The following is a 16,331-nucleotide window of genomic DNA, read 5'->3' on the forward strand; positions in this document are numbered from 1 at the left end:
TGCGATGGCTAGATCTGTCATTCCCGGTAGGGATGAGGTTGTGATTCTCGATAAGAATTAATCCATGTATATATAAAAAATTGTTTCACATAACTAGTACTTTTAGAAAATGTATTTCAATACGAATCTTGCCATAAAAAATCAATTATCAATTGTATACTATGTACTGGGGATATTATTTCTCAAATTTGTTATTTGGTACTCTCTCTATTCATAAATATATGCACGTTTTAGATACTTCAAAGTGAACTAGATACACACCATGATAAGTGAATCTACACAATAAAAATAGACTAGATACATACTAAAACAGATAAATTTTGTAAAAACTAAAACATCTTATATAATATTTAATGAACCGAGGGAGTAGAAGGTCATAGTACTCCCTCTGTCCTATGGAACATGTCAGAGGTTTGTAAAAACTCAAATGTATCTAGATACATTCATATTTACACAAATCTCGGACGTGTAGAGAGAGTATTAAAATGGGTGCGTGGCTTATTCGTAGGAATGGAATTGAAGGATAACTAGGCACGGAGAAAAAGTAATCTATAAATAACGGAATTGCTAAGTTTTAGCTAGCTGAGACGTAGCTTATGTCCCAGTCACGTACTCTAGCGTTAGATTTTGTTTATGCTTGAAGATTCGTGTTTGCTTCTATTTGTACTTTGTTTAGGCATGCATTGAAGCACACTGATGTAATTCGACTAAGACATAAGTTAAGTCTCAATCCCTGAGCGTTAGAGACACCTTATAAATAAATAGACGTCTGAAAATTATATATATTTAAATATATTTAGACGCTATTTAATGTTTAGATATATTTAAATTTAGACAAATTTTAAATATAAAACTAGTACTTTTAGATATATTTAAATTTAGACAAATTTTAAATAGACGGTGAGAGTAGTTTTCATGGTGAAGTAGCGAAGTGAGGGGATATCTATCCGGCTCACGACAAAGGGGAAGCCAGCCGCAGCCGCCCCGGGGGATGGCGGAGAAACGATCGACGCGGCGAGCCCGAAAGGCGCGGGTTGACGCGACGGCCAGCCCATGGGGCGGCGACAGAGGTATTACGGCGATGCGATCCGCGTGCGCGCGCGATCGACGCGGCGCGGGTGCGTGCTTTCGCTTGGGTTCCACCCGGGAGGGGGAATCGCGACCTCTCTCCGTCGGTCCTTCCGGCGTCCCCCCCGTGTACGGCGGCCGTGTCCGGATTCGCGTCACATCCGTCGATGGATCGATCGTGGAGGGCTAGGCTAGTAGCTAGTAGGGTGCCTGCTGCCGATGGAAACGATCGACGTCAGCACGTCACCCGGTGGTGGTGGTGGTGGCCGCCGGAGCGCGCAATCATTCGCGCACGACGGCGGGGCCAATCGGAGAGCGACAGGAGGTGCCAAGATGAGGACGACGGCGTCGATCCAGATCCAGCCAGGGCTTTCATCTCCGAGCGAGCGAGCGTGTGGCGGCCCGAGGCTACGACTCCCCTCGTGCTCGCGCGCGCCATGGCTGTCATGTCAGGGGCCTACCCCTACCGGGACCGGACGTGGAGATGAGATGCAGCAGCCAGCAGGTGGCCAGATGGGGTGGATCCGCCGCACTTGCATCAGTGGCCTGGGCATATATGCGTGCGAGGGCGAGGGGAGCTATGCAGCAACTTGGCAGGTTACAGTCCATCGATACGATCAGTTCACATCGTTTTATCCACAAGCTCACATGGTCATCAGGCAGATTGAGCAGTACAGACACTACGCTACAAAGGCCTCATTCTCAGCCAAAAAGAAGATAGGGCCGCCTGAAACAGGAGTGTCCTTCCGCTGAACAGTGAGTCCGAGGAAAGTCGAAACAATACAGAAGTGGTCCTGCGCACAAGATTTCAAACCGTCTAAAACGGCCGAGACATGGATGGAAGTGCAGGGTACCGAGGGAGCCTACAAGCACACCTTGACGGACATGGACATGTTTGTCATCAGGAACCTCGGACAGGATCCATTTCATGCCACAAAATTTTGAACATATATTCGATTTACAAGTCCGAGAAAAGAGAACGGGTAACTTGTGCTAAGGATATCTGGAATACGTTTGTTCCAGGTTCAATTTACGCATAATGCCTGCATTATACCATCACCACAAACAAAATGGTTTTCAGTTGGATGACCTCCACCAAGCGATCAATAACAAAGTCTGGAAGCTAGGCTGAATAAGCTTAGTACAGATAAAAGTCAGGCCAGCAGAATCAGACTCTGTTCTGGACGATACTCCGTTCATTCAGTTACTGCGTACTGCCGAAGACGATGCATGGTTAACACTAAATCTAGCGATTCCTGGCAACTACCCAAAAAAACATCCACCACGACTGGTCAGAGATTGCAACCCTAGTAGTCCCCCCTTCAGTATGTCAACGCAGCGAGCCTGCGAGGTGGAGTCCTAGAGCGTCCGCGTACTGGCCTGTGAGGAACAAAAAAAAGGTAGTCAGCAGACTCAAGACAGCAAACATTTCACGTGACAGGAGAGCAGCATCAACAACAAAAAATAGATTTGAGCAAGTTGCACATCCACAACATATATGGCCATGGCATCTATAACTTTTTAGATAATGGAAGCTTTATTGCCCTTGACCACTGCATCAACGATGCATGAAGCTCAATGCTCACAGGCATCTAGGGGAGGTAAAAGCATTGTCTTCTCTTACGGTTCACATCAGGCAATGCTTACATTTGGAATAACAGGATCTCTCGAGAAATCGGCAAGAGTTTGGACTCGATTTTTGTTTCTTTTTTATACAACTTGGCCTAGGTTCATTACTGAAACAATTGTTATCATTTCCCGTCAACTCATAATCATGAGGCCACGAGTGGACAAAAATCTTGTGTTCACACAAAGATAAACTTACAGCTGGAAAAGGAAAACTAAAAATGCTGCATCACTTAAGTATTTCACAAATGTTGAACCTTACAGCTGGAAAAGGAAAGATTATTTTATGTAATTATCTTCCAGGTATCAGATATACAGAAATTAGTCCTATTTTACGCCAAATGTCACATGACTCGATGCACTACTGATGTAAATAACCAAGACAAACTAGATCACGGGAAAATTAGCTAACAAATGAAAAACAATTGATCTTGCTTGCAGGAATTTCAGGACAGGTCTATGGCAAGGATAAATATGGTAACATATATCAATCATATTATTGCAGATGTAAATAAAAGACACATAGCAAGACATTATCAGAACGGACATGTGACCAAATGAGGTACAATGTGAAATTGACACAAAAGTTTACCAAAGCATTTTAACAAAGCACGGTAGATTCGCACCTCGTACTCGTGACCTTTTGGATGGGACCTCTGTTAAATGCCCAATCGACATGGATAGTTTTTGTTAACAGCTGCTTCCCATCCATTGCTCTGATTGCAGTTTGTGCTTCCTCAAAGCTTTCATATTCAACCAATACATATCCCTGTTGAACAGAAAAAACAGAGGTGTGGAGAGAAATCAGAGTTTATTCACAAACAAGAACATATTTAGCATGATCTCCATTGCGAAAATGTAGCCAGTTAACAGTCTTTCTTGGAAGTAAGTGCAAACTAATAATCTTGACCAAGCATGTCACTACAGCGAGTTCATTTATGATAAAACCGCGACCAAAGATACATAGCAGGCTGCCTTCTTGAACAAGTACTTTACACTAAAACCATTACTTTCTCAATGGATCTGATCTAAAAAAACACATCTCAATCATTCCTCGAAATAATGTTCACTTAGACTGCTAGGAACATACACCAAACTAGTCTGGGATCACTGTAATTCTGCGTAATGCGTGTATGAAGCTCTTGGTTCTTATTTACTGCTAGTCATAACTCCAAGATACATGCACAAGTTGGTGAGAATAAATGGAGGTGGCTTTATGTTCAATAAATTTTAACAATGCACTGAACATATCAAACAATTTCATGCCTTTGGAGTCCTCTGACCACAGCATAACACAGTCCACATGGAGCATTTAACTACCATGCATGCAAGGTTTTTGAGTGGCCGAGTTAAACCAAGTTGCCAAACCTGCGACAGCGACTATACAGAAACTCAAAAACCATGGTCACATGGTAGACAAGCTAGAAGCTACCACCCCCGCTGATCCTAATTTCTAAACAGGGCCACTTCAAGACAAAATTTGGTATATACCAGTGAACATAGCTTTATCACAACATGTTCTGTCGATGAAGCTCAACTGGTATTGCATTCTGCCAAAAAACCTCCACTGCAGTAAGCTTGTCAGAGTAAAACTATCAAAATTACCTTTCCATATCCAGTGCGGCGTTCCAGATTCAAATGCAAGTCCTTGACATGACCAAAGTCACAGAAAGCATCGTATATATCACTTTCTTCTGCATCTTCCTTCACACCCGAGACAAGTATTATCCATCCTTCAATTGCTACAGATCAACAAATTTTTCCATTAGTAATAGTATTATAAACACACAAGTCACCTATCACTACTTTACCAAAAAAAAAACTATCATTACGAGAAAGAGAATCAATCAATTATAATAAGCAATTGAGCATGATATCAGAAGCAAAGTTCAACACAACCACATAGATTACAGCAAATAAAACCTACAGCCAGTGATCAGCTAAGCTGATCTGGGCAAATCTGTAGATGATCTGTTACTTATGCCGGTTTGCACTTTACGGGGTATGGAAAAGTAGCTTGTGTAAACCGGGAGCACCTCGGTGCATAAGAATGTTAGGCAAATCCATTGTTGCAGTTACATGGTTGCTTACCTAGTACTACTTCCGTCCCGAAATATAAGCCTTTTTAGAGAGCTAGAGCTGTAGCTCTCTAGAAAGGCTAATATTTCGGAACGGATGTAATAGTATGTAAACAATGTAAGCACGATGCCACGGGCTGGCATACAAGAAGCATAGTGGAAAACAAAATAAGCAGTGTCATACGCATTGGATCAACCGTCACATCATTGTGTAGTCATACAAAATTTATTCAGAAACACATCCCTGTTATGTCCAAAACTTTCAATTCTGTCATTTGTCATTGTTTCGATGCGGTGCTTATTCAGGCTTCAAGGAAACACTAAAAATCTGGAAGAGAATACCAGCTACAATTTTCAGTAGTACAACTAAGTAACACTGGTAAAGAAAATATAGTTCATTCTAAACAGAATCGGCCAAAATGCAAAAACTGCATATATGAGGCACAACCCACCACAAATGAAGGTGACAGAGAGTTTAAATGCAAGCGGGACACCATTCAAATCTGTGTGCCAACATATTAGTATTAGCTGGCAGTCTATGGTCTGTTCGTACCTAACTGTTTATATAAAACTCTGCAATCCTGCCTTCGCCTTCTAAAGCATTCTAGTGTTCACCTTTCGACCAAAACATATAGAGACGCTTACATGATTGCAACTAGAAAATGTAGTTTAGTTCAAACAATAGTCATAAGACCCACTGTCAGCAACACAGCTCAAGTGTAGCATTCCAATGCCTCAAATCCTTATAAGACATTTGTCATTTTCTGCTTATCGTTACTGCTTCTGATAGGATCTACCATGTACGCTCCTAGAAGTGGCCCACTACAGTAGTACACCATCAAAAATACAGTCCAGCAAACAGAATCGAGTAATTCTGAAATTCGGTCAGAAGAACACTAACCATCATTCCACAATTTGTATCCCTCCCACCTGCAATTCACACTACTGTCCTAACTACTTTAGATAGTTCATTCAACTGTGATTACATTTTATTTCTACAGAAAAGCCTTTCAATACAAATATGTGAAACTACCAAAAACATGCATAACACAATAACAGCACCTACCAAACCGGCAGAACAACATTCAAAGTGAGTGTAAATGCAAGCGAGACATTATTCAAATCTGTGTGCCAACATATTAGTCTTAGCTGGCAGTCCATGGTCTGTTTGTACCTAACTGTTCATATAAAATTCTGCAATCCTTCCTTCGAATTCTAAAGCATTCTAGTGTTCACCTTTCAACCAAAAAATATAAAGACGCTTACATGATTGCAACTAGAAAATGCATTTTAATTCAAACAATGTAGTCATAAGACCCTCTGTCAGCAACACAGCTCAAGTGTACCATTCCAATGCATCAAATCCTTATATGACATTTGGCATTTTCTGCATATCATTACTGCTTCTGATAGGATCTACCATGTACACTCCTGGAGGCTTAGTAGCCCACTACAGCAGTACACCATCAAACATACAGTCCAGCAAACAGAATAGAGTAATTCTGAAATCAGGTCAGAAGAACACTAACCATCATTCCACAATTTGCATCCCTCTCACCCACAATTCACGCTACTGTTCTAACTACACTAGATAATTCATTCAACTGTGATTACATTTTCTTTCTACAGAAAAGCCTTTCAATATAAATGTGTGAAACCACCAAAAACATGCATAACACAATAACAGCACCTACCAAACCGGGAGAACAACATCAATGGAAAAGAGCTGTTCTCACTGCTCAGCATGTCGAATCATGTAACAGAGAACCTACATTGCGATGATACATTTGGATCTTCATAGAAGCATCCAACAATGTACACGCCCCACAAGGAATTCAATTTCGATGGTTAATTAGTAGTCTGAACATCAAACAATCCTGGTTCCACAAGCGATGTCGAAATTCAGCTGACACAAGCAGTACCGCGGGTGGGATGAAACACCAACACCCATCTGACCAAGCACGCCGGACCAAAAACCCTAAACCCTCGCGAAAATTACCAACCACAAACCCTAGCCTACCACCTTCCCCGCAATTTTTCACGAATCTGACCCCAAAGCAGCACAGGAATTCATCTACAACAATGCGAACCCCCAACCGGAGATTCCGAACCTACAGATCAGGCCCAAAACATAAATAAAAAATGGTCGAGTAGGGGGGTTCTCACAGCGCTGGGGGCCGCCGTGCGGGGAGGTGGGGATGGAGTCGAAGCGGTCGCGGCTGGAGGCGAGGACGGAGGCGCTGCGGCCGAGGAAGCGTCCGCGGGCGCGGGCCGACGCGGGGGTGGCGATGTGGGGCACGGGGAGCGCGCGCGCCGCGGCCTCGTCGTCCTCGTCCATCCCGTCGTCGTCCTCGTCGTCGTCGACCCGGCCGTACTCCGCGAACTCCACGTCCTCCGCCACCGTCGCCATCGCCGCCGCCGCCGCCGCGAGAGAGGGGGAATGGGAGAGAGCGTGGCCGTGGTGGCGGCGACGTGAGAGGGCTCTTATAATGGCGGCAAATTAACCGCGAGCTAAGCGTGATTTACTGTAGCGACGGGCTGAGTGATTATTTGGCAGATTTGCGTAATGACCCCCGCGAGATTTATTATTAGCTGGATCCAAATCTGGTTAGGGTCCCTGCTCCGTAGTGCGGCCGTTGGATCTTGAACGAACGGCTGAGATGAAACCGACTCGCGCTCGGTCGCTTATTCCGCTGTTTACCTGAAGCGACCGAGCGATGCCGACCAGTCTGGACTTGCAGACATGGCGGCGGCCGCCGACGCATCCGCCTCGTCCTCCGGCGCTGCCCGCAGCGACGCGGCGGCGGGGGCGGCGGGCGCGAGCGCTGCGTGTCCTTGCCCCATCTGCCTCGAATCCTTCAGAGACGAGGCCTACCTCGACGCCTGCCTGCGTAAGTCTCCCGCCCCCTCCTCCTAAATTGGCCGCGTCCTCTCGATACCATACGAACTGAGCACGAACTCGTAGAATTACTCGAGTTTTACCTCGGGGTAGAATTTTATACTACGACTTTCATTTAAAAGTCGATTGTAGGGATGCTGTAGATTTCTACTCTGTTCGTCAATGCAAGGGGGCGCTCTGCAGAAATTGGGGGTTTGGGCCGGGGTAGATGTCACCTGTAGTTGGAAATCGCCGTTTGGAATTTCCTGGTTCGAGGTAACTCCTGAGCAAACACGAAATGCTTCTTGCAGATTCGTTCTGTTTCAAGTGCATAACTCAGTGGGTGAAGATTGTGGCGAGCAAGCATGAAGAACCCTTGTCCTCTGTCAAATGCCCCCTGTGCAAGGTGAGCCACGACTTTGCTGCTTCTCCAGTAGCGGTTGTCTTATTTATCTAGCACCATTTTACACACGCTTGCCCAGTTCAAACTGTTTTATTATCTTGGAAGTGCGATACTGCGAGAGACCATTTGCTCGTCGACATCTCATGTTTTATCCTATGATAAACCTTGTGATGCTTGCAGACTGAGAATGTATCAATCATTCATGCTTTTGATGGTGAATCATTCCAGAGGCATTACATAGAGCAGGACCGGGGGAAGAGGTTAGTCACTATCTCAATGTGTATGACTGCATTCTGCAGTACTGCAGTTGCTACGCTGGAGATCAGTTCTAAACTCAAACTTGTTGTATGGATAAGTGTATTGATCTCACTTTTATTATGGTGCAGGTATCTTTCAGACACACAGGAGTTTATATCCCAAATTTACAACACAAGAGGTATCTGTGAATTTGGAATCTTATTTACTTATGAGTTCACGATTTTAGAATTAATCTCATATATTAATGAACCTCGTTTGCTGAACTTCAACAGAGATTTCAGACGATGCAGCTAGTGTAGAGCAATACTGGAAGCAACGGAAGTATCTTCGCAAGAACATGTGGCTTGAAATGTGGCTGAGACAGGAAATTCAGGCTCTGACACAGGTACAGTGCTACGTATTAGCAGCACAATTGTTCTATAGCCTATTTGCACTTCCATATTTCAGTTCCGCGAGTAAGTCAACCTAGCTTGTTTAAAAAGAAATGCATATGAAGCATCGTGCTAGTGTTGTGATGTTTGAGCATTCTTGTATGTAGTTCCTGTGGATCCTTGTTAGGACTTCTCTTCTTATCTGTAATGCATGTACTATGCATGTATTATCCATTACTCACTCAGCATTGTCAAAAGGACGGAAGAATCCAGCTGATCTGCACATTCCAGGGTACTGTGATGCTGGCAGTTTTAGGTGTTCATTGTAATTTATTTTAACTTGTAATTTTCCGCAGGATGAGAATGTTGAGACCATAGTTTACCACATCCATGGTGTCATCGAGTCTTTCATGAAGAGGCAAGAAAAACTACACACTTTGAAGCAGACTTTGCCAGAGCAAACAAGGGAAGAGTTCAGGAGTTTGCTCTCAGACACCGCTAGGCCGTTCCTCCTTGGACGGACAGCGCGGTTCGTCGCAGAGTTAGAGCTCTTCCTGATCTCACAACGGAATATCGATGCGTACAGCAGAGCCCGTGTCCAGAGATTCACGGAGTCTGCTTCGCATGTGGCAAGAGAGCAGGATGCACTACCTCGGGACCGCCCCCTTGAGGATCACTACTTGTACCTTCTGAGCGATGAAACAGGCGGTGAGATATAGTGATCTGACATTGTTGTTCTGTAGATTCTGCTGGTGTTGTAGTTATATGTTCCGGTGTAAATCAGAGATCGGCCTTTGCTGTGTTCGCTTGTTTGTTCTTACAGAGATTGGCCTTTGCCGTGTTTGCTTGTTTGTTCTCACAGAGGTCGGCCTTTGCTGTGTTGGCTTGTTTGCTCACCCGATTCAGAATGATCACAGGTTACTATATTTTATGATATATCTGTTTCAGATATTGTGCATATTGTTTGTCCTGAGCGAAACTTGGCAAATTTTGACAAGGTTATAGAAAACGGGTGGTGACAGGGCCTGCACATGTAGATTGAAAGAATGTTAAGCATTGCTTTAATATTGCCTTAGTATGGAGTGATGACCATTGTTTCACAGAAATAGGAATGTACATTATGCCAAGCTTGATACGGAGGCACATTTTGCATCTGCTCAACAAGATAATGGATTTGTGCGTACAGCCATCTTAAATGTTCAACACAAAAGATTCTACTGCTATATCTGGGCAGCCTTGTCCGAGCATATAGTCGACGCATGTCCAGGATGTGAAGTTCATTAACACATTAACATTTCTACAGGCACATCCGTACAAAAGAGCTCTCCAAGTATTTGCAGACGAGAAAAACCGTTGTACTTGGCCTCAGCAAGATGCAAACTCTGGTAATGGACAAAAAATAAGAGAAAAGGGAAAGAACAAAACAATGGGGTTGAAGCAGCCAGTAAGGCGGTTTCTAGAATCAATGGATCGATCAACTGGCAGTTCGGGGACCCGTTCTCATAGCGTCAAAGTCCACGAATATCACGGATGTGTTGTCCTTCGTCCGCAAATTCCTGGCTTCGCTCAACACGTGCTCTGCTACTCTGTCTGCTGAAAGTATTTGGTCCTTGTTCCTCTCCTTATACTGCAAAACCAGCAAATAAAACTAGCATCAAACGACCGAAGAGTAATGAGATCAATATGAACAAATGCCGACTAATATCTTACTTCAAGGACAAGTTGTGCTGCTCTTTTCGCGCTAATGACATCCCATAGGCCATCGCTGCAGTAGCACAAAACAAGTCAGGCAAAGGATGCAGCATACGCATTAGCAGCTACGGAAATTAGTATTACCTAGCAATAAGGGCAAAAGCTGAGCATGATTTTGTGATGTGCACCACTGGGCTCACATATGGTTCTGAGCTGAATCTCGGATCTTGCTCTTTGAGAAACTTGTCTCCAAGCATCCTGCAAAGATTTAGTCCTGCAAAAACAAAAAGAGATCTTAACATCACAGCTGGTCAAGTCAGCATCACAGGTAAAGGTAACATACCACATATACGGCTTTCACCGTCTTTCAGGGGAGGTCCTAACTTTGCTATCCTCTCTCGCTCTGTTGTACTAACTACTCGATGATCCTCTGTCATTGCAACTGGATTCCCATCGACACTGAAAGAGGCATACAAATAGCTGGTGTTATATAGAGTTTCAGAAAAAAAGAATACACAAGCATGGCCCAAGTATATTTATGTTATCATATCCTTTATGTAGAAGAGAATGGAGACATTAGTTAATTCTGAATTATAAAGGATAAGGGAAATGCACATTTTGTGTTACAAGAAGTGACTACTGATTATATTCAAGAGAAAATAATGAAATATCTTTGAGAGAACAAGAGATGTTATTACTTCATAATACATGCTGAGTCACCGAGATTAGCACATTGGGCAAAGCAATCTCTGTTCTTATCAAACCAAATAAGAAGTGCAGTTGCTGTACAACCCTGTAAGAGATAGACAGGTATGAGCCATACAAGTTCATGTGTTCAAGAAATGGAAAAGGGTACTTCTACTACTTGTAAGTACAGCATCTTATTGAAGATCGTGTATAACCGTAGACAGCCAATTTGCAGCCTAGACATTGCCAAAAAGTGTGCTTTAGTCAGACTCAAAACTCAAGAAATCAGCAATTCTTTGCCCAAGGATCTACGGAATCTTCACTGACTAGTGACTACTGACTTCCCAGAGCCTCATGTACACTTTTATTAAAGACCCAGAGTTCTTCTTCTTTTCATATATATAGAAAACCAATATGTCAGGGAATTACACAGCCAAGGAAGGTTGAAGGATAAAGAAATGACAACATATCAGATAAGGAAAAAAAGGATCACAAGTCAAGCATATCTATGATTACATGTTTGGATAAAATCAATTATACCAAATAAGTGTGTGGATAAAATCTGATTTCATGTTTTCATCAAATTTATAGACTTCCTAGCAATATGATTACAGGCAACATGCTGAAAACTTGGCAGTACTAAAATGCATATACCAGGCAAGAAAGCTAGATAAAAGGAAAACCTCATACTGATGATTGAGTGCAGCTTCCGTCAAGGAAAAGGCACATCTAAGGACATCTGAAGCATTGCCACATGTGAGAACTCCTTCTATTGTTTCCTGTTGAGACAGAATGTTTGCAACATTCTCTGGAAGAATCCTACACAACAAAAGCCATCATCAATTCAACATATAGATCATCGTCTCACCCAAAGCCAAACATATGTTAAAGTAACTCATGCAGGATAAAATCATGATGTGCACTCCATCAAACGGATAGACAAAAATAGTTTACCTGCTGGCAGCTTTTGCAGCCCCATCCCCTCCATGGCCATCAAAAATGCCAAACAGACCAAACTGTGCAGAAAATCTAAATGAGAATGAATTCAACTATTTCGAAAATCATTTACATTACTTACGTACCTGTTCCGCACCAGCAAGAGGATACTTATAGCAGCTGACATCCTCCATGGGAAGTTTCTGTCCAGTTCGGCGGGCTATCATTGCATCAGAAGCCATACCAACTCCAACTGGCACTTGTTGATTTTGTAGTGAAATTTGAACCTAGTGAGGTAGCATTATTAGAAACTTATAATCCATAGAAAAACATACTCTGATAAATAATCTAAGAAACAAATGAATGCGAGAATTAAATCATGGAGTTCCAGATGTTCTTGCGCCTATAGGATTCAATTCTCGTGGCACGTGATGACAGATAGGTCAGCTTATCAACTGAACTGGTAACAAGATCTATAACTGAGGATGGTAACATGTTTGACTATGAGTATACTTTGAACAGGATATAATTCGATTTATATGGGAACAAACGCACAGTTGCACAGGAGTTTCTTTTTTAGCAGAAGGATATAAGTTTGAATGTCTTGTACACCAAAACATTGAAAGCATGAGTATGATTAGAAATAGTGGGCCCATGGCCAGTCAAAGATTCTGCTAGTTTTATGTAATTTACTCACTGATAACATTAAAAAAATAGTACTTACTGATACTTTTGATGAACTTCCAAGTGTTATAATATCGCCATCTTTAAGTTCAGCAGGCTCACTCCAGCGTCTAGAGCCAACATCAGGGTGGTTAACTGGCTGGGAATTCAAGAAAGTTCCATTTAAACTGCCCATGTCCACAAGTTCCCACTTCAGTGCCTGCAATATAAGAGTAACAATTTGATCGAATGGGAACGGAAGAATACTAGAAATATTCGCAGGTACATATGCTTTATGATGATATAAACGGAATATGTTAATTTTGGGAGACTGGTCAGGTGCTCATAAATGGCAAAGTCTGCCCACCTCCGTTCTGATTTATGAATCAAGGGACCATATAATCTGCGATCTGGAAATGCCAGAAGAAATCATATTTGTAAACAAACGAAATGTCCTAAATATGTAGTGTAGCATCAATCTAAGAAGAATTATAGCATCATCACTGACAGCAGAAACAGGACTTGCGAACTCCACAAACCGGTAAAGAAATGAAAATTAAAGCACTAAAAGTTCCAGTAGAAGCAAAGAAACACTCCGCCAATTACCTCCACAGATATGTCAATTTTCAAAATGATCTATGGTTTGGATACAGTAGCATGCTGAAGGTGAAAAAAATAAGAAATGATGTGAGCAACTTACATTTGCATTCCAGTTAATCTGGGCATGCTTTCCTGACACCTCAGAATCCTTTAACACCAAACCACTTTGAGGTACTCTTCCAAGAGTCATCGGGAGCATGGATGTATTATCTGACTGCAGGTAGCGGTTTATTCCATGAGATGGACCAGCTATGACCTCCAAGGCTAGGTGGCTTCCTGCACTCCTAGCAAATGATTAAACATCATGAGTAAATGCAAGTAATACAATATTTGCAACATATGGGCCATTAGAACATCCAACTGATGAAATGAAGTTTTACCAACTGTAATATCCTTCACAGGAATGCCACCATTATTATTCTCTTCAGAAGCCCTTCTAATGTGCTTCACCTCAGGCGTTGGAGCACATGTTTCTGCTGGACGCTTAAGTGTACTTCCCAAATGGAGCTCTTCCGTCGTACCGTTTGTAACATCAATCACGTGAATTTCTCCTGTAGATTGTAAGAACCAGAAATTTTAAATTCTTATGATGATATTCAAAAGAGGATCTCGGTAAATGGGCTGCTTCCGTATAATCCAATGATGAAAATCAAGGTGTAAGTCTGGACCTACCTCCAATGGGATGAAATTCAGTGGGGTTTCTATGCGTCCTTGGTGAAGTGCTACTCCTATTTTTCCAAATTCCGGATTCAGCAGCAGTACTGCTGCAATGATTATTGCTTGAGCCTGAGTGGTCCTCCAAATTATCTGATATGAGAGGCCTGTAGATATCATCTTCCTGCAAGCAAAGAGTGATATCAATACCTCCATCTTCCATTGAAAATAAATATATATTTACTTTTTATTTTCAAACCATTACATCCGCTGTGATAATATTTGCACATAGTTGCATTATAACAGCCAAAGTTTTTTTAGGAAAAAAAAGATCGTAAGTTTCCTTATCTTTTACGAAACAGTTGTAGGATCAAAAAGAAACATAGTAGTTCATTCTCTTAGCAAGAAAGCAAGACAGTGGGTTTTTTTTAGCTCCAGTAGCAGTTATTTGTTTGGGTGGATCAGAAGGCACCTGTTCTCATGTCAAACCATACAAGATGCAATGTACTATCATTTAACATGATGTGCATCGTGAAGCATTTAAGTTAATCATTCGCATACTTTGGTAAAAGTGGCTGATAACAAAAGGTCTAATGAAGTAAAAGAACACGATAAATAGGCCAATCCATTGCATCGAGAAGCATTGACTGGCAAGCTTTAAGATGGGACATAGTTTGTTCCATTTTTCCCAGTGCACCAAAGAACATGGCAGCTGAGTGACTCAATACACACAACCCCTCCCTGGGTTCAGACGCGTTTCAGGTCTATAACCCTACTTGCCAAGGGTAATAATCCAGCCAAACACCCATGTTGCTCAAATATTATAACAAGAATATGAACGCGTTTCAGTTCTATACGAATTCACCAAATCCAGCAGTCACCACAAACTATTGTCTAGCGCCTGGGATATCAGCATGGCCCCTCATCAGCTACAATCTTCCCCAAATGCCCAACGCTAGGTGCCACCATGGAGGCCTGGACGCCGCGACCGCCCACTACCCCCAGGCCCTGAAAACCAAATCGCCGCCGACCTAACAGAGCGCCCTCGAACTACCGCCATCGAGATTCGCGGCACCCTAGAACGACGGGGGCGAAGACCCTGGCCGCTCCCAGGTGCAGATCCGCCGCCGTGATCGGGAAACGGAGAGGGGCGAAGGAAACGAAGGGGAGATTTCCTAGGGAGGGTTCTCTGACCTGGGAGGAGGAGGCGGCGACCGGGGGCGGAGGCGGCGCGCCCCGGCGCCACCGGCGGCAGGCGAAGACGGCGAGGCCGAGGACGGCGAGCGTGGCGACGGCGGCCCCGCTGACGGCGAGGGGGGAAATGGCCATGGGCGGGCGAGGGCGGTGGTCGCAGGCAGGCGTCGACACTTTCTTTATGTTGTTCGCACACAGGGGGCTAATTGCTAAACTTGTGCTTGGTTTTCTGCAGGTTTATTTGTCTTTTCACGTGGTCGCGTTTCGTGTTGAAGCCGGATTTGAGCAGAGATTTGTCTGACGGTGATGTCGTGACAGTCGTCTGTGTCAAAATCATCGACGATGTTGTTTTTTTGTGTTGATGATATAATCGCGTAGACATTACGACAAAGGACACAAATGTACTACATTATTATGTGGATACGGTCAAATATAATGTGTCATTTAATGTGTGGTCTTAGATGTGTGTAGGATACAAATTCGAATAGATCATCATATAAACATAATTGGTCACTTTTGCCCCAAAAATGCAAGGCAAATTGAGGTTGTGTTGCTTTTGAATTTGAATAGGATTACAATCAATTCATATTAGTTGGTTCGATTAGGGAAACAGGGCATTAAAGTCTTAAAGACATGGTGCACTAGATAGAGATGATAGTACAAGTTGTTTGTCTTTACTCGAGCACAATTATCACATTGCCAGATGTTACAACAATGACACACCCGACCCTTCAAGTATGTGCGAGACACCTTAATCAGTGGATTTGTCTTCAAGTATCTCAAATCATTCTAAAGTTGTCAAATCCCCCATATGATCAAAATGATCATTGTCCTCTTATCGAGCACTACCTTGATCAAGCATACAAACTGATCATTTGAGTCGGGTGTTAATGAGATTATATATGCCCAAACATAGCCACACACAATTCATTACATTCAAAACATTTGCTACCTTATGGTTGACCACCAATACATAAAATTCTATCTTATCCGCCGTATCAGGTAGGTTACCGTTTGACAAGACTTTCGCATATATTCATTTTTCTTTAAATCTAAAGCAGAGGCACCAGATGCTACCATCAAAGCTAGCAAGTTGATGTACCACATGTATTTACTGATTTGTTTTTTCTTTAGCCATCATGTAGTCAATTCCTAAGAGATGTTGTAAGGTAAAATCTATCAGACTATCTTTCAATCATGTTTCTTGTTATCAATTCGTAAAG

The 16,331-nt window shown here is 42.8% G+C and overlaps 3 protein-coding genes across 3 annotated transcripts; 1 reads left to right on the forward strand and 2 right to left on the reverse strand.

Moving 5' to 3' along the window:
- Window positions 1–2,004: 2,004 nt before the first annotated feature.
- On the reverse strand, window positions 2,005–7,182 carry LOC124700958 (RNA-binding protein Y14B-like). The gene is made up of 4 exons (XM_047233025.1): window positions 6,939–7,182; window positions 4,300–4,436; window positions 3,321–3,463; window positions 2,005–2,448 (listed from the first exon to the last, which is right to left on the reverse strand). Exons 1-4 carry the CDS (start codon window positions 7,180–7,182, stop codon window positions 2,391–2,393), a joined length of 582 nt encoding a protein of 193 aa, XP_047088981.1. The 3' UTR covers window positions 2,005–2,390.
- Window positions 7,183–7,515: 333 nt separating this feature from the next.
- On the forward strand, window positions 7,516–9,631 carry LOC124700959. Its single transcript, XM_047233026.1, has 6 exons — window positions 7,516–7,663; window positions 7,962–8,056; window positions 8,234–8,313; window positions 8,440–8,489; window positions 8,584–8,696; window positions 9,039–9,631. The coding sequence occupies exons 1-6, from the start codon at window positions 7,516–7,518 to the stop codon at window positions 9,399–9,401; spliced, it is 849 nt and encodes a 282-aa protein (XP_047088982.1). The 3' UTR covers window positions 9,402–9,631.
- Window positions 9,632–9,796: 165 nt separating this feature from the next.
- On the reverse strand, window positions 9,797–15,243 carry LOC124704641 (protein phosphatase 2C 70). The gene is made up of 13 exons (XM_047236914.1): window positions 15,109–15,243; window positions 13,933–14,098; window positions 13,641–13,811; window positions 13,361–13,536; window positions 12,722–12,880; window positions 12,144–12,284; window positions 12,016–12,077; window positions 11,745–11,880; window positions 11,073–11,167; window positions 10,718–10,833; window positions 10,519–10,648; window positions 10,393–10,447; window positions 9,797–10,309 (listed from the first exon to the last, which is right to left on the reverse strand). Exons 1-13 carry the CDS (start codon window positions 15,241–15,243, stop codon window positions 10,157–10,159), a joined length of 1,695 nt encoding a protein of 564 aa, XP_047092870.1. The 3' UTR covers window positions 9,797–10,156.
- Between the last annotated feature and the right edge of the window lie 1,088 nt (window positions 15,244–16,331).

Source organism: Lolium rigidum, chromosome 3, assembly GCF_022539505.1.
Source record: "Lolium rigidum isolate FL_2022 chromosome 3, APGP_CSIRO_Lrig_0.1, whole genome shotgun sequence".
NCBI classification, from domain to species: Eukaryota; Viridiplantae; Streptophyta; class Magnoliopsida; order Poales; family Poaceae; genus Lolium; species Lolium rigidum.